We start from the raw sequence: 23,864 nt of genomic DNA on the forward strand, positions 1-23,864 counted from the left end.
AAACAAACAAACAAAAACAAAACAAACTAAATTATTTGTTATGACCAGGTAATGAATTCATATGATTAAAACTTCTAAAGTTACAAAATGGTTTACAGTGGTGTGTCCCTTCTCTTACCCCTGTTCCCAGGGACAATAAATGTTATCTGTCTCTTACGTATCCTTCCAGAGAGATATTATGGATACACAGGCAAGGAAGTGTGTTTTCTTCCTTGCTTCCCCAGCAGTTCAGTGTGCCCTTGCCTTTCTGCATCCTGGAAATTATTCCGAGAGTTCATTTTTATTTTTTACAGCTATACAGTGATGCATTGAATTGGTGGATATGTTGTTTCCAATTGTTTGCAACTCTGAACAAAGTTGCACTGGATAACCTTGAATGATACACTTGGGCAAGCATATTTAGAGAATAAGTTCCTAAAAGCAGCACTTTGGTTCTGGTAGAATTTGCCAAGTTGCCCCTCTCGGAAGCTGTGACCCTTATCACCATTTCAGAGTGCGTGGCGGTGCTACTCGCCTTGACCCTCAATGCTTCTTGTTACCCATCTTTTTTATCTTTGCCGATTTGTTAAGTAAAAATTGCTAAGTCTGAAAGGTAATTTGTGTTTCTCTTAGCATGAATGAGGTTGAGTATGTTTTTATACATTTGAGCCGTTTGTACTTATTTCTCGATGAACCATTCTTGTCCTGGTCAATTTTTTTTTTAATTGGATCTCACTGTAAATAAAAGGTAACTGTGTAAAAGTCATTTTATAAAATATGTTGCATATTGTATATGCAAGGTATGAAATTTAAATTTACTTGAACAATTAAAAAGATTTTATTAAAGTGAAACTGCAGGATTTAGTGAATTTGAAATATTAAACAAATTCTTATAAGGTTTAGCAAAAAGATTATATGAAAAATGTGTAGGGTGTCATTCCTGTTATTTGTTTTTGTTTTTGTTTTAACTCATGTTGTAATTTTAAACAGGCTCAATTGACTCACACTGCCAGGAAAGATAAAGAAAATGGTATTGGGCCTCCCTGGTGGCGCAGTGGTTGAGAGTCCGCCTGCGGATGCAGGGGATACGGGTTCGTGCCCCGGTCTGGGAGGATCCCATATGCCGCGGAGCGGCTGGGCCCGTGAGCCATGGCCACTGGGCCTGCGCGTCCGGAGCCTGTGCTCCGCAACGGGAGAGGCCACGACAGTGAGAGGCCCGCATACCGCAAAAAGAAAAAAAAAAAAAAAAAAAAAAAAAAGAAAATGGTATTTACCTGTTTTACTTCCTCTCCTCATTGAGTTATATAATTTAGTCTGTAACATGGGTCTCACAGTTAATTTGTCTTAATTATAGATTTATGCTCATCACCATTCCTTCTACCACAGCCTCTCTACTTGTTCGTTGGCCTCAAGAAAAATAGGGTTATTTTCCCCCTATAGGAGCCTGTGGCATAATCCTCCAGTTCTTTCTTGTTTGAGAATGCCACTATACAGTCATCCCTCAGAATCCGTGGGGGATTGGTTCCAGGAACACCACCCCCTGCCCCCGCCCGCCTCGGATACCAAAATCTGAAGATGCTCAAGTCCCTTATATAACATGGCATAGTATTTGTGTATAATCTGCACACATCCTTCTGTATACTTTAAATCATCTCTTGATTACTTATAATACCTAATACAATGTAAATGCTGTGTAAACAGTTGCCATCATGAAGTAAATTCACGTGTTGCTTTTTGGAACTTTCTGGAATTTTCCCCCCAATATTTTTGATCCACAGTTGGTTGACTCTGTGGATGTAGACCCCACAGATGTGGAGGGTAGACTGCACTTAACAACAATTTGACTTGATTATTCTCTGGTCATACTTTTCTCTCCAAACTTTGTTGCTGCATTGTCTTCTCGTTGAAAAGTCTGGGGCCAGCCAAATTTTTATTCTTTGTAGGTGACTTGCTTTTTTGACTCTGTATGTGAAGAATTTTTTGTTCCACTGAGCAGTTTGATAACTTTACCAAGCAATGTCTTGTGGTTGATCACTCTTTGTCAATTTCCCTTTCATATGAAAAGTCAATAATTTATTTCAGGGGAACTTTCTTCAATTATATCTGAATTTTTTTCTATTCTACTTATTGGGTCATATGCTTCAGAGATCCATTTTCCTTACGTTACAGCATCTTGTTCTTCATATCTTTTTTCTTTTTATGATTATGAGAGTTGCTTTCCACGTTATGATTGTCTTAAAACTTTCCTCTCTTAAATTTGATATCCAGCCTAATTTATTTATTAGCTCTGGAGTGGTGTGTTTTAGTTCCTAGTTCATTTCCTTAGCTTTGCAGCCTCCCAGTTTCATCCCATTCTGTTTTATCCTGTAGGCTGGGGATTCTTGCTTTATTGGCTTTGTGTTTTTATTAAATTTATTCATAGTGTAAAATATTCTGGAGGAGTTAGGATTTGCTTCATTTCCTTGTATGTTTTCTTCCAGATTGGGTTTTTCTCTATCATTTTCTTCCTTCCTTTTCTTCTTCTTTTTTATTTTTATTTTTTAAAATCTTTGGCTGCATTGGGTCTTCGTTGCTGCAAGCGGGCTTTCTCTAGTTGCAGTGAGTGGGGGCTACTCCTTGTTGCGGTGTGTGGGTTTCTCATTGCTGAGCATGGGCTCTAGGCGCACGGGCTTCAGTAGTTGTGGCGCACAGGTTTTGTTGCTCCGCAGCATGTGGGATCTTCTCGGACCAGGGATCGAACCTGTGTCCCCTGCATTGACAGGCGGATTCTTAAGCACTGCGCCACCCGGGAAGTCCCTTCCTTTTCTTCTGTATTACATACTACATCCCTTCACCTTGCTTATATTTAATACAGGCAGTTTAGTGAAGTGGTTACAAGTAACAGACTCTAGAGTCCCAATGCCTGGGATGTTCTTCCACTTAATAGTAATATGATTTGGGACAAATTACTCTCTGTGCTTTGTCTTTTTCATCTGTAATATGTGAATAATAATAATGATGATAATTCCCACCTTATAAGCCTCTTGAGGGGACTTAATGAGATAAAACATGTAAACGTCTTAGGCTGATGCCTAAGCATGTTTTTGTTACTGACACAAGCAACACCAGTGCCCCTGTTTGATATGATAGAATGTGAATGATCACTGCTGTGCTTCCGTGCCATTGGTCTTTCCCTCTGAGCTCCCTTATAGGGTAAGGGTAGAGGAAAGTGTTACCAAACCAGGTTCATTTGCCAACATGCAGCAAGCTAAACACTGAGATGCCGAGGTTTGCAGGTGGGAAAGGGTTTACTCACAAGGCAGGCAAGCGAGGAGATAGGAGAACAAGTCTCAGATCCATCTCCCTGAAGGCGAGAGACTTGGGATATTTATGGGATAAAGAAGCAGGGTGGTCTTAGGCATGGGGAAAGGGGATTGCAGGTAGGGAAAAGGTGTGGTAATTAGTGTTCTGTGCAGGCGTATCTGAGTTACTTGCTTCTTCGTGGGATGCATGTTCAAAAATGGAGGCGCTTAGCATGATCTGAGGGTGGGGTTTTTGGCCCTCTGGTGTCAAAATGGCATTTACCAGACACCTGTGCAGGCCCTGTTTTAGGTAGTCCCAACCAGTCTTAGCTGGCTTGAGCTTGAGCTAGACACAGCTAGCTCTAAGTTCCTGGAAAACAACCCAGGCAAACATCTTATTGTTTCGGCTGTGTGATGCTTGGAGGACAGCTCAGCGTTTTGTAGCAACAATTAAAGCATTGGCTTGATCGGTGAAGGCAGGTTACACGTGCAGGGGTTTTTAATAAACTGGAAGGCAAGCTCAAGAATTTCTGTTAGTCACCAGTTTTTATTAACCCCATGGGGCATGGTCTCAAAAGCACTTGTTTTTGTACATCTTGTCTTTGAGACTCTGAGTTTTGTTGTCTGTTCTGAAACTTTGTTAGAGGTTCTGTTTTAGCATTCACTCCATTAGGTCAAAGGCGTTCATCCCTATTCCTTGGGAATCGCTAGGTTTTGTGGTGATCTTCCCCAGGCATTCACCCTGCAGCCCTGGGAAGTAGAGACCCAGGTGGCCAGCCCCAGCTCCTGCCAAGTCCTGGCATCTGGGTGGTCAGCCTGCATGTCTTCCTCTCAGATCTTTTCTGTCACTGTTCCCTGAGCGCTTACTCACCCCTCAGTTTACTTCTGTCTGAATCGGTTTTCAGGATTCTGTGGACTTGTTTCCCTCCCTGTGACTGTGAGGGTGGGGTCAAGCATCTGTTCTACACTGTTCCAGAATTTTCTGTCCCTCATGCTGGTCACCACTTCTCAAAGTGTGTAGACTGAGGTTATGTGCCTTTCTTCATTGGTTTATTTTCTGCTGTTGAAAATTTCCTGGCTTTTATTTCGCCTCTTGTTGGAAAAGCGCAATTCTCTGATCAGATTTTATTGTGCCATCTTTATCTGGCAATCTGTGGTGAGCTTTTAAAATATAAAAGACAGATTAAAAAAAAAAAGAAGACACAAAACATTCCTGTGTCCAGCCTTGGACCTTCCATTTCAGAGGGTCTGGAATGAGGCCCAAGTGTTTCCTTTTTAGAAGCCTCACTGCAGTTCTTAGGACCAACCAAATTTAAATCCAGTATCTTTATTAAAAGATATATATTTTCCTTTTACCTTTTAATTAGCCTATCTGAAGAGCAAGTATATAAAACAATTTAAACTTCTCAGAAAGACCCCATAAATTTAAAGGTGTTTTTGGTGTTTATTTGCTTGCTTATTTTTAAAATAACCTCATACAAATAGGGCAAGAAAGCCCACCTCCAGAGAATGGAAATGCAAGTTGCTCTTTTTTTTGTAGTGGTCCCTGAGAGAAATATCGTTAGATCTGAAGATCCCTTCTAGACCTCTTAAGCTTTTAGTTTTCTGCTGGTGTTTATAGAGTGAATTATTCATTGATGCTTTTAAGAAGCATTTTGAATGCTATATATGCTAACATTGTCAAAGTGATACTCATTCTTCAGTACTGGACCGTCTTTACTGGAGATCACCCACAACAGGTCTTTAATCCTGGTTAGGATTTGACTGGTAAAACGGAACTATAAAAAGTACTGACTTCACCTGGATCTCTTCAAGCTATGTTTCCTTCAACTAGATATAAAGTTTAAGTTATTTTTACGTCTGCTAATGACTGAAAGCTAAAAAGAAAATGTAGATTTAAATCAGCCTCTAAAATAACAGTTTTGAATGAGTTTTTATATAAGATGTGAATTTAGAAGTGACATTTTCCATTTGTAATTTATAGTTAGCAGAAGAAATGGTCGATATTTAAAACCATGCACTAAAAATATCTCACATGTAACCTCTAGGCTTTTCAATACTGCAGGTCCCATATATGCTGCTTTAAATATATTTGGAAAATAACCTATTGATTAGTCATCTGCTTTCCATGGCTCCCCTTTTATTCCTGGTATATGTAAGTTGGAGCTATTGTTTTTATTAAATCTACCTTTTTAAGGACTAAATGTGGTAGGCAACTCAAAGAATTCTACCATGCTTTCAGTATATAAGATTTATCTCTTTTAACAAAGTGAATCAGCTATGTATAGCTGATTCACTTTGTTATAAAGCAGAAACTAACACACCATTGTAAAGCAATTATACTCCAATAAAGATGTTAAAAAAATTAAATTAAAACCAAAAATTTCTCTCTTTTGCATTAATTTTTCTCTAAGGCACATGCTTTAAGGAAATACTGCTTTTTCACATTCTTTCAAATCTAGATCTATTAGATAATCTTTACTGTGTATCCAGAGTATCAGTAGAGAAAACACAATGTAGTTTGTTTAAGCATAGCTCACGTGATAGCAACCTCCAAGTCAGTACATTTTTCTTTCATCAGTTTGTCTAATTATAATTTTTAAATTGTTATATACCCATGGCTTCTTCTTCTTTTTTTTTTTTTTTTGATACGCGGGCCTCTCACTGTTGTGACCTCTCCCGTTGCGAGCACAGGCTCCGGATGTGCAGGCCCAGCGGCCATGGCTCACGGGCCTAGCCGCTCCGCGGCATGTAGGATCTTCCCGGACCAGGGCAGGAACCCACGTCCCCTGCATTGGCAGGTGGACTCTTAACCACTGTGCCACCAGGGAAGCCCCATGACTTCTTTTTAAATTGCAACAATCACTATTTCTGTTGGGTGATATATATTCCCTGGGAACTTCCAAACTTTAAGGGACAATAGAGGTCATTTCACCCACCTGCCTCGGGCTTACAGATGAGGAACTGGAAGCACAGGCTTGCCCATTGCTTTGTCTGAGTTTACACCATCTAGTCACATGGCCTCTGGATTCCCAGAGCAACGTCCTTTTTACTAAAGTCCTCTGCCTCTCATGTCACCTAGTAACACCTGTTAGAGGTGAACTCACATTTCGCTTTGTCTGTAAAACGTACCATGATCAAAATTGTAAATTTATTACTGCACACTTTTCTAGGCACATCTGTAGATTCAGGGGAAATGAAAGAAATAGAATGTGAAATAATGAAAGTAGTTACTATGAAAGAGGAATAGCAACATGGAATAAACAGGGAAGTGAATACTGAGATGCTGTCATATGAAGAGACCCACTGTGGACCACTAGTTCACTCGTAGGGCTATTGTTCTTTTTTTTTTTTTTTTTTTGCGGTACTCAGGCCTCTCACTGTTGTGGCCTCTCCCGTTGCGGAGCACAAGCTCCGGACGCTCAGGCTCAGCGGCCATGGCTCACGGGCCCAGCCGCTCCGTGGCATGTGGGATCTTCCCGGACTGGGGTCACGAACCCGTGTCCCCTGTATCAGCAGGCGGACTGCTAACCACTGCGCCACCAGGGAAGCCCACTTCTTTTTTTTAATTGAAGTATAGTTGATGTTAATTTCTGCTGTACAGCAAAGTGACTCAGCTCTCTCTCTCTCTCTCTCTCTCTCTCTCTATATATATATATATATACACACACACACACACACACATTCTTTTTCATATTCTTTTCGATTGTGGTTTATCCCAGGACATTGAATATAGTTCCCTGTGCTATACAGTAGGACCTTGTTGTCCATCCATTCTATATGTAATAGTTTGCATCAAACTCTCAGTCCATCCCTCCTCCAGCCCTCTCCCCCTTGGCAACCACAAGTCTGTTCTCTATGTCTGTGAGTCTGCTTCTGTTTCATAGATAGGTTTATTTGTGCCATATTTTAGATTCCACATATAAATGATATCATATGGTATTTGTCTTTCTCTTTCTGACTTACTTCACTTAGTAAGGTCCATCCTTACTCCAGGTCCATCCATATTGCTGCAAATGGCATTATTTCATTCTTTTTAATGGCTGAGTAGTATTCCATTGTATAGATGTACCACATCTTCTTTATCTATGGCTGTTCTTCTTCCTTTTTTTTCAATATTTATTTATTTATTTATTGGCTGCATCAGGTCTTAGTTATGGCACGTGGGATCTTTCGTTGCATCGTGCAGGCTTCTCCCTAGTTGTGGCGCATAGGCTTAGTTGCCCTGCGGCATGTGGGATCTTAGTTCCCCGACCAGGGTTCGAACTGGTGTCCCCTGCATTGCAAGATGGATTCTTAACCACTGGACCACCAGGGAAGTCCCCTTATGGCTGTTCTTCTAACTACAGAAGCCAAAATCAGGACCCAAAGGAAATCAATCAGTGGAACAGATGTTAGTGAGTTTTCTTTTTTCAAGATTACCTCTTAGTTTTTGTGTAACTTGAAGCATGCAGAATGTAGAGGGGAGTATCTGGATTCTTGACCTGGAGATGGGATTAGGAGGAGAGATTAGAACAATTTTGACTAATCTGAGCGTGTTCAGTGCAAGCCTGCTAGGCAGGTTAAAAGTTCTCCTTGCTAAATGTCTTAGCGTAAACATCTCCCCAGATATTGTCTCTACTTCCTGCAAGAAGACTTATTCACAAGTAGTTTTCATTAGGTTTTGGGAGAGCAGCACACAGCCTTGAAAACCTGCCCTTGACACTTTGATTTTTCATTTAAACATCTGGACTCAGTCGATATGCTTGCCTTGGATTTAGAGCAATAATGGTTGCATAGAAACACATGGTCTGCCCTCTCTGGTTAAATAATGTCAGGTCTTAACATCCAGGTAAACAACCAGTTGGCGACCATTTCTGTTCTTATTTGCTCTACCTTTAGGTAAAAGAGTCAAAGCTATGCAAGTCTTTCACCCTGAAAAATGGAAGGAAACAAATGGATTTCAGCTGTGGACATTTTGTGACTTTTCTTTTTTTAACTTGTAAACAAAAGCACTGACTTCTTTCATTCCTGATTTCTCAGTTATCTTTCTGTATAAGGTGACATGTCTGCCTTTTTGTTTTAGGAATCTTTCGAAGAAATACCAACCTAAAAAGAACTCGAAGGAGGAAGAAGAATACAGGTGTGTTTATCATTGATTGTTATGTGGTAATATCTGTGTGGCACTGGTGATGATTATAAAGGAAATCTACATATATTTTGTATATATAATATATCTACAAAAACAAGTTGCCTTCCTCATTCATATCTGTGCCAGTTTTTAAATTGGGGGAAAGACAATAAAAACCTACTCCTATTCCAGATTGTTTCAATTAAGGTGATTAGGAAAAGCTTAGAATATAATCTAAGCAAATACAGGAAGTGTGGACTATGCATTCTACATCTTGATTTGGTTTTGTAATATCAGGTGTCTCATTCATCCCAGAAATATGTCTGTTTCAGACAGCAATTAAGACATCTAAACGTGAAAAGTCCAAAAGTATTATCTATAATTTAGATCTAAATATCCATTATATTAGTACCTATAGTACATATATGTATTTTGGGTTATATGTGGGCTATTAACAAAGCCAAATAGTGCCTTATGTAGGGCAATTTGGCTTTACAAAATGAAAAATGTTTCAGTTGTAATTTATTCTGCGCCATTTTGATGAGAACCCTCTTATGTGTAATGAATTGTCAAGACCCTATGGGAGCTGGATGCAAATTAACCTGATTTTAATTACTATTTCGCTGGCGGGAAGCAACATGAGAGAGGATGTGCCTTGTTTGAAAAGGAGTGGTGTGCGTTCTGTTCCGTAGGTATACAGCATGTAAAGCCTTCCTTTCCACCCTGAATGAGATGAACGATTATGCTGGACAGCATGAAGTCATCTCCGAGAATATGACCTCCCAGATCACCGTGGAGTTAGCACGCTACGTCCAGGAATTGAAGCAGGAGAGGAAATCGGTAACTAAAATTTGTTTTTTCTTCCTACGAGATGGACCAAAGATGATGGGAATATCCCTACAAGTTTTAAAATTATCAATAAGTGGAATCATATGAGATGGTGGGTCTTAAATTGCCACCTTTGAGACACGTATAAACATTCCTGACCCTGTTCGTAGAAAGTGTTTCTAGGTCTTTACATCTGATTTCAAGCGTCCCTCGGACATTCTGAAACTCATTTGTGGATCCCAGAATACTAACCCCTCTGAGGAATTTAAATATATTTGCGGCTATCGGATATACAAGAGTAAGCAATACAATATGATGTATGCTGTGTGGAATAAACTGTGTTAAAATAAATGTTATAAGGAGTTCAAAAGAGCCAGAAAGATGACCTCAGCTACAGCCACTCCGTTCCGTGGCTCATTCATTGTCATCTAATGAAGAGGGCCTTTTTGCTCCTCTTGTCATCATTACAGTCTTTTCATAGCTTTTGTTGTTAACAAAAGGGAAAAATGTACCCTCAAGTAAAATATATTCATAGTCAAGATTTTGCCCTAAGAGATTTATCATTAAGCCATGGTGGTCTGTGTCATGGTACTTTGATCACCTGTGAGGTGCATAATAATTTGTTAGTAATAAAGTACCAAAGTTGGCCAGTGATATGCTTTTCTATATAAATTTGAGTCCACAGTAATTCTTGTAATGCTCTGGAGATACATGAGACAACAAGATTGATAGGGTTCTTGCTGAAATAGGGGAGATATTAAATAATAATGACCAAAATAATTATTTAATTGCAGTTGTGATAGTTTCGACAAAGTACGAGTACATATGTGAGAACATACAATGAATGGGAACACCTAACATGCTTATGCTCCGGATCATGGGAAAGCTTCCTGGGGGGATTGACAGTTAAGGCTTTAAAGGGACTTGAGAGACAAGTAGGAGTTGCATGGGACAAACATTCAATATAGGGAGCAGCTGTGTTTGGAACATCTGAGGGATTTAGTTCTTTCTGAACTGTAAATATGTAGCAAAGAACTTTGGGTATGTTTAGAAGTTAGGCAGAGATATATGCCTTAGGATCAACCCATTGGATTAAAAAAAGACTTAATACACTGAGCTGATGTTTTTATCTATTCACATTAAAGCAGTGATTACCAAGCAGGCACAATTTTGCTCCCCACCCCAGCAAACATTTGTCAATGTCTGGAGACATTTTTGATTGTTAGGGGCATTATAGCTGGGGGGTTACTACTGGCATCTAGTGGGTAGAACCCAAAGGTGCTGCTAAACATCCTATAACACACAGAACAGCCTCCACAACGAAGAATTACCTGGTCCAGAATGTCCATAGGGGCTGAGAAACCCTGCACCAGAGCTCCAATTAGGTGACAGTCTCTATAGACCATGGAGACTGGTCTTTTATAAGAAAAGGAGAGCTTTTCTTTTATATGATGGAAAGGAAGCAGTGAAACAGAATATTAAGGTTTGGAATTAAGCAAAATACCTAATATAATCATAAAGTAAACACAGTAAATCTGAACACGATGCTGGCCTACTTCCCTGGTTCCTGACTTTCCCTTGACCTTGCAAAGTTTATACCTTCTTCTTATTTGTTACTTTGGTCAGTGGCTGTGTCTCTTGCTGACTTTCCTTCACTCATACAGTTTAGCATTTTAACCAACACCCTAACCAAAAACTCTGTGCATTTACCTTAGTAAGAATCATTAATTGTATTTCTGGAGTGAATCATGAAATGTGAAGCCCACATAACATGGCCTCCTCCTACTTTTTTGAATTCTCCTCCTCCAACCACATGGCCTTCTTACCCTGTGCGATCCATGCCCTTTGCAGTCCTGCCCCAGGGCCTTTGCATTGGCTTTTCTCGCCTTGGTAAGCTTTTCCCCCAGGTATCTGCAGAACTCACTTCCTGACTTCTTTCTCAGGAATATCATCTCATTGAGGTCTATCTTATTTACCTTATTTAAAATTACAAAGTCCCCCCACCTTCTCCACCCCATTTCTACCACCTCCCCCTGCTTTATTTTTCTTTAGTACTTAACCAACATCTAACATTTTATGTATTTACTTGTTTGTTTTTCTTTCACCCCATGTTGCAAGCTCCACTAGGGCAAGAATTTTCTTGTCCACTGTTGTATTCTCAGTCCCTGGAACGGTGCCCAGTGTGGCACAAAGCAGGCTCTCGATCAATACTCTTGGAGTGAAAGAAAGAATTGAGAAGTAGAAGCAGCCTTCTTCGACATAGCTTAGTTTTCAGTTAGACTTTGTTTTACTAGTTGCAGATCCTTGTATTTCTTTGCTGTGTTATGGCTGTGTCCTTTTGTTTTATTTACTCACTGGTAATCATGTCTTTTTTATAGTCTGTCATGTCTGTACTTTGAATTCTTTTCCTTTTTTAATAAAAAATTATAGTAATTTAATGAGTAAATTATAGGTGGTGCAGACACAGGTTAAATAATATCTTGCGATGCATAGTGTTCCTTTTATTTTAAGGAGAATTACATGTACACTTCTCTGAGTCAGATATTCTGTTGAGAGGAGCTGTAAACAGTATGCTCTCTTAAAGCCTTTTGTAATTCTATTGAGATGAAAATTTAGGAAATTGTGAAACCTTTTAAAATTCTAGAAAGAATATCAGTAAGTACATGTACATTTGTGGTGTTTTAATATCATGCATCATGAACATTTCTGCTTTGCTTATTATATGGGTAATAGCTACCATTATTTTGAATGGCTGCATGATGTGGCATTGTGTTGATGTTCTCTGATTTCTAAAATTACTCTCATAATATTGGATATTTAACTGTTTGGCCTCAAGTGTTCGTTTTTACAGGTTATAATAACTGACTTCTATCCTCACAGCATCCCTGGGGGAGGGGGAGGGCTGTTATCTTATACATTGTGCTCATTATCTTACATTTTGCTACCAGGCAGCCCACGTCTCAGGGCAGGGCACATTCACACACATGCTCTGGTTCCCACTGAGTTATTTTCTTGACCTTCCACCCCAGGATGCTGGGCTGACTGGTGTGAAGGTCTCCATCAGCAGTCAGCTGTAGAAAGGGCTCCTTGAGATCATCTCATACTATGCAGTATCTCTCCTTGCAACCTTTCACTTTTGGCTACCCTGACTTTTCTTAGTAAGTGATCTAATTTTCATAAGGATGACTGTCAAAACCACAGTAGAATGTGATGGTTTCCACTTTCTGGTGACAGTAATTATCAGCAAAAGTGCCACAACAGAGCGAGAGCCCAAATCCAGCTCTTCTGGGGTCAAATGCAGTTGCTGCTTCGATGTGGGACCATGAAGGGCTGACAGTGAACTTCAGATCTTCTTTAGAGGAGAGGAGAGCCTCAATCAGCAGTATGTCCAGAGAGCCGCAGCTCCCGGCGGTCAGGGAGGAGAGGAAAAGGACCCAGACTCTGCAGTCAACAAACCCACTCAGGACTCCGGCAGCCCCACCAGCTAGGAAACCTTAGGCAGGTTATGTAACTCTCTGAGCAGCCAGTTCTGCATCTATAACAGGCTGATTATAATAAACCACCTTCCCAAGTTCAGGGGAGGATCACAAGAAGACAGGTACAAACCGCCTAGCACCACATTCTGTGTATTGATATATAGGCACTGCATATCTGGTACCTTCCATCAGGTCATTCTGTTTCTCAATACAGAATCTCCTTTCTACTGCAGAAAGGGTTTGATCAGGGTTTACTACAGAAAACAGGAGCAGATACAGGTCTCCTTGTGACCATATGTCATAAAAATATTGTCCATAACAGGACCAGTCTAAAAAATGTTGAATTGGCTGATGGCATTGAAAACAAGCCGCTTTTAAAGTTTTAGGTCGAGTTACTGTTTCTCATGGCTGACTAGAAATAGTGTCTTGCTTAAGTACCATTCTTAGCCATCAGCCTAATACATTTTGGGCCATTTGATACAGTGGCGAAATCCTCCCTGCCCAAAGGGAAGATTTAGAATTTACAGGATTACTGCTGGATCTCGTTACTGCATATAGAGAGGATTTCCAAGTTCAGTTCAGAATACTAGTAGAAAATTATGTTTCATGTAGATTTTGCGATATTTGAATAGATGAATCTCTAACAAGAGTGCCTGGTGAGAAATAGCTCACCATGCAAAAGATGAAGTTTCCTTCCTTTTTTGAATGGATTTGAAAGGAAGTAGAAGACAGTAACATAGTGGGAGAGATGGATATTCTCCTTGCCTCTGAGGCCATATCGTGCTCATGAGCCAGCTGTTTGATCTTAAACAAAAGCTTAAAAGTCTTAAAGGTATAACTGATTCACTTTGCTGTACAGCAGAAGCTAACACAACATTGTAAATCAACTATACTCCAATAAAAATTAATTTTAAAAACTCTTGAAGTCTTAAAAGTGAAATAGGATAGTACTTGCTGTTCATGTTTTTGGGAGAAAGGATGATTTTTAAAAATTTATTTTATTTTTTATTGAAGTATAGTTGATTTACAATGTTATGCCGGTCTCTGCTGTACAACAAAGTGACTCAGTTACACACACATATATATACATTTCTTTTGGGACTTCCCTGGTGGTCCAGTGGTTAAGACTCTGTGCTTCCGCAGCAGGGGGCACAGGTTTGACCCCTGGTTGGGGAACTAAGATCCCACATGCTGCATGGTGCGGCCAAAAAAACAAACAAAAGAAAGTGTGAAAAGACTTTGTCAACATAAAAAAAAAATTCTTTTCCATTATGGTTTATCCCAGGAGACTGGATATAATTCCCTGTGCTATACAGTAGGACCTTGTTGTTTATCCATTCTAAATGTAATAGTTTGCATCTACTAAACCCCAAACTCCCAGTCCATCCCTCTCCCTCCCCACCACACCACCCCCACCCCCCCGCCCCTGGCTTTGTTCTCTATGTCTGTGAGTCTGTTTCTGTTTTGTAGATAGGTTCATTTGTGCCATATTTTAGATTCTACATATAAGTGATATTATATGGTATTTGTCTTTCTCTTTCTGACTTACTTCACTTAGTACGATAATCTCTAGGTCCATCCATGCGGCTGCAAATGGCATTATTTCATTCTTTTTTATGGCTGAGTAGTATTCCATTGTATATATGTACCACATCTTCTTTATCCATTCATCTGTTGATGGACATTTAGGTTGTTTCCATGTTTTAGATATTGTGAATAGTGTTGCTGTGAACATAGGGGTGCATATATCTTTTTGAATTACAGTTTTGTCCCGATATATGCCCAGGAGTGGAATTGCTGGATCATATGGTAGTTCTATTTTTAGTTTTCTGAGGAACTTCCATACTGTTTTCCATAATGGCTGCATCAACTTACACTCCCACCAGCAGAGCGGGAGGGTTCCCTTTTCTCCACACCCTCTCCAGCATTTGTTATTTGTAGACTTGAGAAAATATGATTTTTATGCAGCAGTTTCCACATATGCTATGTTCTCCTATTACAATGCATCCCACTCACATAATATTATGAATAACCAGTGTTGGTCCTGACACACAAGAATCCGTTTGCTCGTTTTGATGAGAATATGTTGATTTTGTAAAAGGAAATTCTTTAAAAGAGAGCTTTGACTCGCCATTTGCAAGAGCACAGCCGTTGAGGTTCTTTCCAAAGCCTGGTGTTCAAGCCAGCAGCAGTTCTCACCAAGCAGGAAACACCAACACTCCTGGAAGCCTGAGAGGAGGGGGGCTCTTAATTTCTTCACCTCATGGGCTCCACTTAAGGCAACTGTATTTTTGGCAAGATGCTCACCTTCTCTTTAGAGGTAATGGACTCAGTGGCCAGTCCTTGGGGTGAATATAAGTCAAAGTACACAGTGACCGTTCCTTTGTTTTGCCTTCAGTCTTTTATTCTCAAACATAAATTATCAATGCATCTGATTCTGTGACAATGTCTGGGATTTACTGGTGTTCAGTGATAATGGATAGAAATAACTGGAAAATCAACAGTTCTTTCTAAGGCAACATGATTAGTTTGAATGTGTAAAGTCTAGACATTTTATACTTGCTTGATTTTCCTAGATTTTTACAAACTTACAGGAAGTACAGATCCCTCATCTCTTTAAGCTGACCACATACAATAAGAACGTCTGTTTCTTTTATTTACTTTCCCTTTTTAAGGGGAGTTGCTGTGATTCATTGATTAGTTACCAAAGTTTTTAAAGAATGTTACTGAAACTCCGAACTAAAGAACAAAAACTCACAATCCTTATCAATCAAAATCATCATTTTTCCAAGTTTCCTTCTGGATGTCATTTATAGATATATAGATAGTTATTTATATAGAGAAGTATTGATATCCTCTATATATGGATATAATATACATATAATATTTAAGAGTATTAGTCCTAGTATAGGTATAATTTGTTTTGCTCTATTCCCCATTCAATATCATAAACACTTTATATGGTTCTACATGAAAATATATAGTTTTCATAATTAGAATTTTAGTGGCTATGTATTATTCTAACACATAATTTACTTAACTAGTTATTGTTTGATCATAGGCTATTAGTGGTTTCTGACTAGTTATTTAGTTATTTAGTTAGTTATATAAATAATACTGCTGTGAATTCTTTACTTTTGTAGCTGTTTTCTTTGTGTGTGGGGTGGGGATTATTTCTCCAAGCTAAATTCCCAGAAATGAGACTATGAGGTCAAAGCAGACTAGATTCATGGTTCTTGGTTAAACTTTGGCCATTTGTGAGATTGATGGTCTTTAAAAGAAGAGAAGATGAGATTCCCAGATTGCTGAAAGGATCAGCTTGGGTGTGAATTGGCTTATCTGAGATGTGGGTAATTCAGAGTTGCTATCAGATAGATTCCTGTGAAAGAACTATTATAAATATGCTCTTACTAGCAATTTTTGCACTCTGAATCAAATTATTAAAGAATTTTTGAGAGAGAGGTTCAGCTCCAACCTTTGAGTCTGTGTAGGGTTATCTGCAGTGGTCACCACTGACCACATATGAGGGATTTATGGAGATTTATAGCTCCAGGAGGGGAACCGGAGGTTCCAGCCAACATTTACTGGAACCTCCAACTACATTTCTCCTGGCAGGTGGAAGGAACGCTTGATTACGAAATTTTGGCAAGGAGCAGAATCACTTTTTGGCAATGGTTATCTGAAGAGTTCTGGAGGAAATAATTATACCTTCAGTGACTCACTAAAATTTTTATAAATCTCAGATAATTCTTGCAAGACCCCACATTACTGAGAATTGACAATATGAAATTTCCCCCCAAGGTCTTGGAAATGTTTAAAAATGGATACTAAAAGCTACACATTTACACAGTGGTTAAGAATCTGCCTGCCAATGCAGGGGACACGAGTTCGAGCCCTGGTCCGGGAAGATCCCATGTGCCGCGGAGCAACTAAGCCCGTGCGCCACAGCTACTGAGCCCGTGAGCCACAACTACTGAAGCCCACGTGCCACAACTACTGAAGCCCATGTGCCTAGAGCCCATGCTCCGCAACAAGAGAAGCCACTGCAATGAGAAGCCCGCGCACCGCAACGAAGAGGAGCCCCTGCTCGCTGCAACTAGAGAAAGCCCATGTGCAGCAACAAAGACCCAACTCAGCCACAAATAAATAAATAAAATTTTAAAATAAATAAAATAAAAGCCACACATTTAAAAGTTTAGGTATTGGCTATGTCCTATTTATGAAACTTACGCAGGGGCTTAATTTCCTATAAGGCAGTTCTGCAGCCCAGACTGACTCTAATATGTTTAGAACATGTTTTGGGTTTTTGGTTGGTCTTTGTTGGTTTGTTTGTTTTTTGGCTGCACTGTGCCATGCAGCTTGTGGGATCTCAGTTCCCTGACCTGGGCCACAGCAGTGAAAGTGCTGAATCCTAACCACTGGACCACCAGGGCACTCCCTAGAACATGTTTTTATAAGAGATGACAGGAAAGAGACAAAACTTAGCATGAAGGAAAGCAAAAAGTGGAAGGAGCATATCTACATGACCAAGCTAATTCCAAATCTGTTTTTGATTTATTCAGTCCTATTGAGATTCAACTGTGGATACTCTGTTATAAAGCCAGAACCTGTAGGAAGAAAACACAGAAAAGCAAGGCAGGTTTTAGATTTCACGATCTGGAAAAGAAGCAGTGGGTCTAAAGAGCTGTTCTTCCTTACTGGTGTCACTGCATTTATTTAAATAAGTCAAAAAGCGGGGAACCCTATCAAAGTTGTTGGTCTTCTGCGTGTCACGCTTATACAGCACCCACTAATAGCCCCTGGTTTAATGTATGTCTAGAAGGTGTATTTTGTTTTGTTCTGTTCTCTTTGTTTTCAAAGAACATGTGACAGCGGCATTTGATTAATTAACACCCTGTCCCCACTGTGGTTCTGTCACTGCAAAACCATTGGCCTGGTGAACCAAAGAAATTTTATTTTCTCATTTATGGGGTCACATACTTAATTATCAGGATCCTTAAATTCTGTCCTTGATTTCATGGATTTGAAATGCGACTCTGGGTTTTGTATTTCCCCCTTGTAAGTTAGAATGAGACCTTCTTTTTCTTCTAAAAGTGTGAGAATTTCTTGACTGCTGTGGTGTGTCTCACCTGACTCTCCTATATCCAGTCATCTCCCCTTAAATGTCCGATATAGCATCACCCATCACCCATGTCTACACCGCTGTCAGCAGAGGCCCTGGAGCCCAGCAATGGTGTGAAGGATGCCCCAGAGCTGTGCAATGCGGTGGCCCTGTCAACCTGTCCAAAACAAACTTTGGATTCCCCAAAGTTTATCCTTTATCATGCCCCATTCCAAACTGTAATTCCTGTCATCTGTGAATGGCAGTCCTTTTTAACCCAGTTGTTCTGGCCAAAAACGTGGGGCACCCAGGACTTACTTTACCCTTATGCCCCATCTTCTGTCTAATGTCAAGTCCTGTCGGCTCCCCCTTCAGTAATTGTTCTGAATCCAAACACGTGTCACCACATCCAGTCTCTCATCATCTCTCATCTGGAGGACTGTCCTAAGCCTTTTATTTTTAATTCATCTCTGCTTCCAGGCTTGCCCCATGGTCCGTGATCCAGCTCCCCATCTCTGTCTCCACCACTAGCTAGCTCATACTGAGGCAGGTGGTCCCCATCCTCCTGCCTGGTCCCCCTGCACCTCCTGCCCCCATTCAGTCCACTCTCTATACAGCAGCCAGCACAACCGTGTGATAGTGCAAATCAGACCATGTCCCTCCCCTTCTTAAAATTTCCAGTAGCTTTCCATTGTGCTCATGTGGCTTGGGAGGCTGTCCACGGTCTAGCCCTTGCCTTCTTCTTCTGCCTTATCCTTCCTCTCAGTCTAATTGCACTGGCTTCTAGCTGTTCCTTGGATACGCCAAGCCCTTTCCCACTTCAAAGCATCTGCATTAGCTGTTCCTGCTGCTTGGAAGGGTGTTTCCGAGAACTGTGCAATTTCACTCCTACACTTTATTCAAGTCTCTGCTCAAGCATCCTCCCAGACCGCCCTATCTAAATGCTGCCTGCACCCACACCCATTCCTCTTTAGTTCCTTACCCTCTTTCTCTTACTGCTGTGTCCACTATTTCACTAGGAAAGGGGCTTTGTTTTAATTCACAAGTAAAGCAACACCCTGCACATGTGGGTGTGGAATTAACACCTGTCGAGTGAACGATTTGAGTTAGATTTTAAGATCTTTCAGCCCAAGGAAGGATTACTGTCCCGAAAGTTTCACCCATCAACCTCGCACTCTACCTAAAATCCTTATTAAGGGCGATTTTCCTTGTTTTGGTTTGGAAGAACAGTTTCATACCCTTGGAAGAGATCAAGTGAGGAATCTGAGTCATTTGCTGCTTAATACTGATTATTTGAAGATCCTTCCATCCTGAGTTAATCGGGATTCTTCAGAGGAATTAGAATTTTAAGGGATGTGAAAGAAGGGATCGTTTTTTAAGAACAGTTTAAAAAAGACTACTGGAGTCTAGGTAAAAAGTGTGGATATGGGGAATTCCCTGGCGGTCCAGTGGTTAGGACTCAGTGCTCGCACTGCCGAGGCCTGGGGTTCGGTCCCTGGTCAGGGAACTAAGATCCCACAAGCTGCACGGCAAAGCCAAGAAAAAAAAAAGTGTGGATGTGGGGAGAGTTCTGGGGAGTAAAAGCCAGCATGAGAATAAGAGGGTCGGTGGGGTCAGGGCTCAGCAGGAGAGGGGATGAAGGAAACTTGGCCAGGGCTGCTGGACCTGGACCTGGACTGGGGGGGTGGTACGAGTGGGGGGGCTGCCCAGTGCCTGGATGGTCAGTGTTACGGGGGAAGTTAAATAACTGAAAACATGGCACGGGGGGGCAGGCATTTTTAGGAACTTCAAACAAGTTCATAGAGAAGATATTTTTATTATAAATCAATTTGGGGGAAACAGGCCTTACTGAAGAAAAGCAGAATGCAGCTCCTGTCAGGAACGTTTCTGGGTTTATGGTCTGGGACTTCGGTGAGGTAACAGAATGCTCCCCTGAGCAGGTCTGAAGGTGCTTCACAGCTTTCCTACACGGTCCACACAAAGATCTACACGCACAGATTTATCGCTGTGTTAATTAATCCGGAGTCAGGCTTAGAAGCTGCTAGTACTCAAACCCACCGCATTGTAGGTTTTGAGGAAATTCTAATATTTGTCGCAGACATGTTTTCTGGAAGCTCCTTTGCTCTTGGCCTTTGCAAGTTTTTGTGTTCCTTTGTTTTCATCTGTGGAATCTGAGTTTTATTTAAAATTCCAGATGGCTGACTGTCCTTAGTTGAGTGTTTATTCTTTTTCTTTTCCACTTTTTTTTTTGAAGTGGCTGTTCTCACATCAGTGCCATATTTTGCTTTTTTAAATGTAGTTTTAAAAATTAATGAAATATTATATATGTATAGTAAAATGAGCAGCTGTTGTACCTAATTGTAACATGCGAATAATAAACATGCTCACCGTTTGTCTATTCAGCCTAAGTATGATTTCTTGCAGTGCAGTAAAATCTCCTTAGAAGCTTTGTCATTGTCATTTTGCTTTAAGTTAATGCTTGCCTATTTTCGGTTCCCTGTGATTTCTTTATCGCAGCTACCCCTGGTCCCCAGGAAATTTCTAAAAAATTTTTCAAGGCTGATTTTATTTGTATAGATTTTACCTGTATATTCTTAAGGTTCGACCAAAAAGTTGAAATGAAAGTAAGTTTAGCTGTCATCCCAGATACCATCAGGCATTTTTAAAAGGTCTATTATTATGTTTGAAGAGAAACTAAAGCATCTTATTACAGGAGAAAGCAAAGAGCATTTTTCTGGGTCTCTAGAGATGGCATTTCCTGTCTCTTCTCTGATAGGAGAAAAGAGCTGTGATGACTTCACTCCGTGGCTCCAAAAGAAGTGCCTATTATCTTTTTCTAGAGAACAATTCCTCTTTATTTAGCGCTTGGAGACACAGTTTTTAGATCCACACTTGCTATCTGCCCAGCGAAGAAACGTTCGACCATTGTTTGTTAATAAACAACAAACACATCTGGCAAGCTGGTTGCTTTATTTAACTTTGTAACTGTTAAGGTAGCTTTTCCGATTAAAGGAGGGAAGATGGAGCTAGTTACAAAGGGCCGCTGCTATTTAGGTCATGGGATGCTCAGAACTGTCAAGAGGGCTTTTGTTCCATCCCTTAGTTTCCTAAGGGATCAGGCAGCACAAGGTTTTGTGGGGTTTTTTTTTTTTTGCGGTACGCGGGCCTCCCACTGCTGCGGCCTCTCCCGTTGCGGAGCACAGGCTCCGGACGCGCAGGCTCAGCGGCCATGGCTCACGGGCCCAGCCGCTCCGCGGCATGTGGGATCCTCCCGGCCCGGGGCACGAACCCGCGTCCCCTGCATCGGCAGGCGGACCCCCAACCACTGCGCCACCAGGGAAGCCCACAAGGTTGTTTTTGTGTGTTGTAGGCAAATCCATTTTGGAGGAAAACATACTAGGCAAGAAAGACTGGAAGGAAAATCAGTGACACCTAGATTTTTTTTCCTACATGAAATGCAATCACAGGTGTAGTTCTCAGATAATTGTTTCAGTCCCACCGAATTGTGGTGTCATGGGGTGTGTCGTGACAGGAGTCCTTCCTGGCAAAAAGCTCACCAGTAACGTCAAGCAAGGTCCACACCGTGCTTGAAAAATAAATTCATATTTATTTTTGAACCTTGGAATGAAGAAGTGACAAGAGAGTTTACTATGTAGTAGAGTTTCAATAAAAATCATCCCTCGTGCTTCCAAAAACATGACCTTTTCTGGAACACTATTGTCTTCAGAGAAGATTCCTTTGCTAGTAAAGCCCAGTCCACCTTTCCTGTGCCGTGTCCGTCACTTCTCCATGTTCTTTGTGTGCGTTTCCTCTCCATCAGGACGGCCCTGGCTGTGAGGGAGCTTTCGTTTTGTGAAAACATTCATTTCAGAGTTGCTGTCGAGTTGGAGCGGAAGCCTAGAGCCCAGCTCTGAATTGGGTGCTGAGCTTTTCTTTTTCTTTTTGTGTCTGTCTTTGAATCTCGAAGTAAGATTTGGGGGAATGGAGGTATCTTTTCTGCAAACTGCAGAACACAGGGGACCTGCTTAGGAAATGGGGCTGGTCCTCTGGACTGTTTGGGACAATGACGAGGGACTCTCAGGGCCGAGGGTCACAGCTGAGCCTTGGTCTCCCTCCGGAGCCTCCTGCCCCCCTCCCTCCCCAGGCCCTCCCTCCCTCCTTCTTTAAAACGATATATGTGGCTTTCAGAAAACCTGTACTTCCTCCAAAGCTCCCTAACTCTGCTCTCAGCTTACCTTACTCCTCCCGAAGCCCAAGCCTTTCTTGCTTGTTTATTCCTACCTTTGACTCCATCTCTTTTCGGTCCTATCCCTGTGTCTATTATGAGACTTGAAAAATGAAGCCCCACGGGGCTCCTCTAGACCAAAAAATTGCTAGATGGATAAACCTTGCTGTCAAGAGGCTCTTAAAATGGTGAAACGTGACCTCAGAAGAGAGACAAGAAAACATTCCCTTATAAAGGAGCACTGTTCTTAAAAAAAAAAAAAAATCTGATTTTGTCTCCTCCTCCCTGGCCTCCCAGGAGTCAGCTACCTTTTGTGACTCGGCTAAGCCATAGGCACTGACGACTGAGAGAGAAGGCTCTGAGGCTGTACCGAGGGGACCTGTCCGTGCCTGTCCCCCTTTCACCATGCCTTCTCTACAGCACGCCCTTCCCAGCCGTGCTTGCCTCGGCGGCCAGAAAACAGACAGCACATTCAAGCCTAGTCATTGAGGGAAGGCCATTTATTAAAAGGAGCATTTACCACTTGTGGAAAGGTCTCAGGAAAAGCAGTAAGGGATGGACCGGTACCCCCAGGCTAATCATGGTGGGGAGCTGCCATGGCCCTGGGTCTCAAAGGGCAAGGCAGCCTTGAAGGAACTTCAGAGATCAGCTGCAGGGGTGCTGCCTGAACGGAGCTGTGGCCTTTGGTCAAAGGACCTGGCCAGCCCCTGGCATCCTAGCGAGGGAAAGCTGCAGATGGAAATTCACGCCCTCTGATATGCCAGAACCCTCTCCGTGGCAAATCTAACAGAACCAGAGGGCAAGGGCTTCTGTTCACGTAGTCCATGCAAGTCTGAACAACCTTGGAATCACTAGGACCCCTCCGTATCTCACAGCCCACGTCTGAGCTGATTCGCCAGCAAATCCTAGTCGTTTTCCTGAGCAAAGGACACCCAGAATCTGAGCCTCTGTCACCACCTGCACTGCTACCCCATGGTCCAAGTCTCCATCGTTTCCAGGGTTGCAGAGACTCCCACCTGGAACCTTCCTTTACGGCATCTACAGATCCCCTGCTCATTCATACAAAAAGCCTACGAGACCCTGCACAGGCTGCCCCTTTCTTCTCTGACCCCATCTCCTCATATTCTTGAGGCTCACTTTGGTCTGGCCCTCTGGTGTCCTTGATGGTCAACACCAAGCACATACCTGCCTCAGGGCCTTTGCAGATGGCAGGGAGATGAATTTTAAGTTTTAAGAAAATCTAAGTAATGGAAACATCTATCCACACAAAACTTATACAAATGTTTGCGGCTGCATTATTCATAATAGCCCCAAACTGGGAACAGCCAGATGCCCATTAGCTGGTGAATGGACCAACAAAATGTGGTATAGTCACCCAAAGAAATATCACGCCGCAATAAAAAGGAATAAAGTACTGATACATGTGATCATGTGGATAAACCTTGAAAACATTAGGCTAAGTGAACATTATGAAATAATGAAGGCATGATGTCAGTCACAAAAGACATCATATTGTACGATTCCATTCATATGAAACTTCCTGAATAAGCAAATCTATACAGACAGGAAGTGGTGTGGTGGTTGCCTAGGGTGACAGCTAAGAGGTACGGCGTTTTTTTGGGGGGTGATAAAAATGTTCTAAAATTGACGTGAGGGTTGCCTATTTTGTGACTATACTAAAATCCATTGAACTGAACAATGTCAATGGGTGAATCTTTTGGTATATGAATTACATCTCAAAGCAATTAAAAATAAAGATCAAAGTGATTGCCGTCTTAATAAAGCATTCCTGTCATTTTTACAACTGGTGTATGTAAGTCTTAGCATTCAGTATTATTATAGCTAAAGTCTGAAAATGAACTCT

General features: G+C 41.3%; 1 protein-coding gene across 1 annotated transcript in view; it reads left to right on the forward strand.

Moving 5' to 3' along the window:
* The window catches only part of FNBP1 (formin binding protein 1), a 133,951-nt gene that overhangs the window by 49,277 nt on the left and 60,810 nt on the right, over positions 1–23,864 (forward strand). Inside the window, exons 3-4 of the mRNA XM_081237774.1 lie at positions 8,326–8,382; positions 9,063–9,210. Coding sequence (XP_081093900.1) covers positions 8,326–8,382; positions 9,063–9,210 — 205 coding nt within the window. The remainder of the gene's footprint in view (positions 1–8,325; positions 8,383–9,062; positions 9,211–23,864) is intronic.

The sequence above is a fragment of the Mesoplodon bidens genome (genome assembly GCF_964165515.1).
Source record: "Mesoplodon bidens genome assembly, chromosome: 6".
In the NCBI taxonomy this organism is placed as follows: domain Eukaryota; kingdom Metazoa; phylum Chordata; class Mammalia; order Artiodactyla; family Ziphiidae; genus Mesoplodon; species Mesoplodon bidens.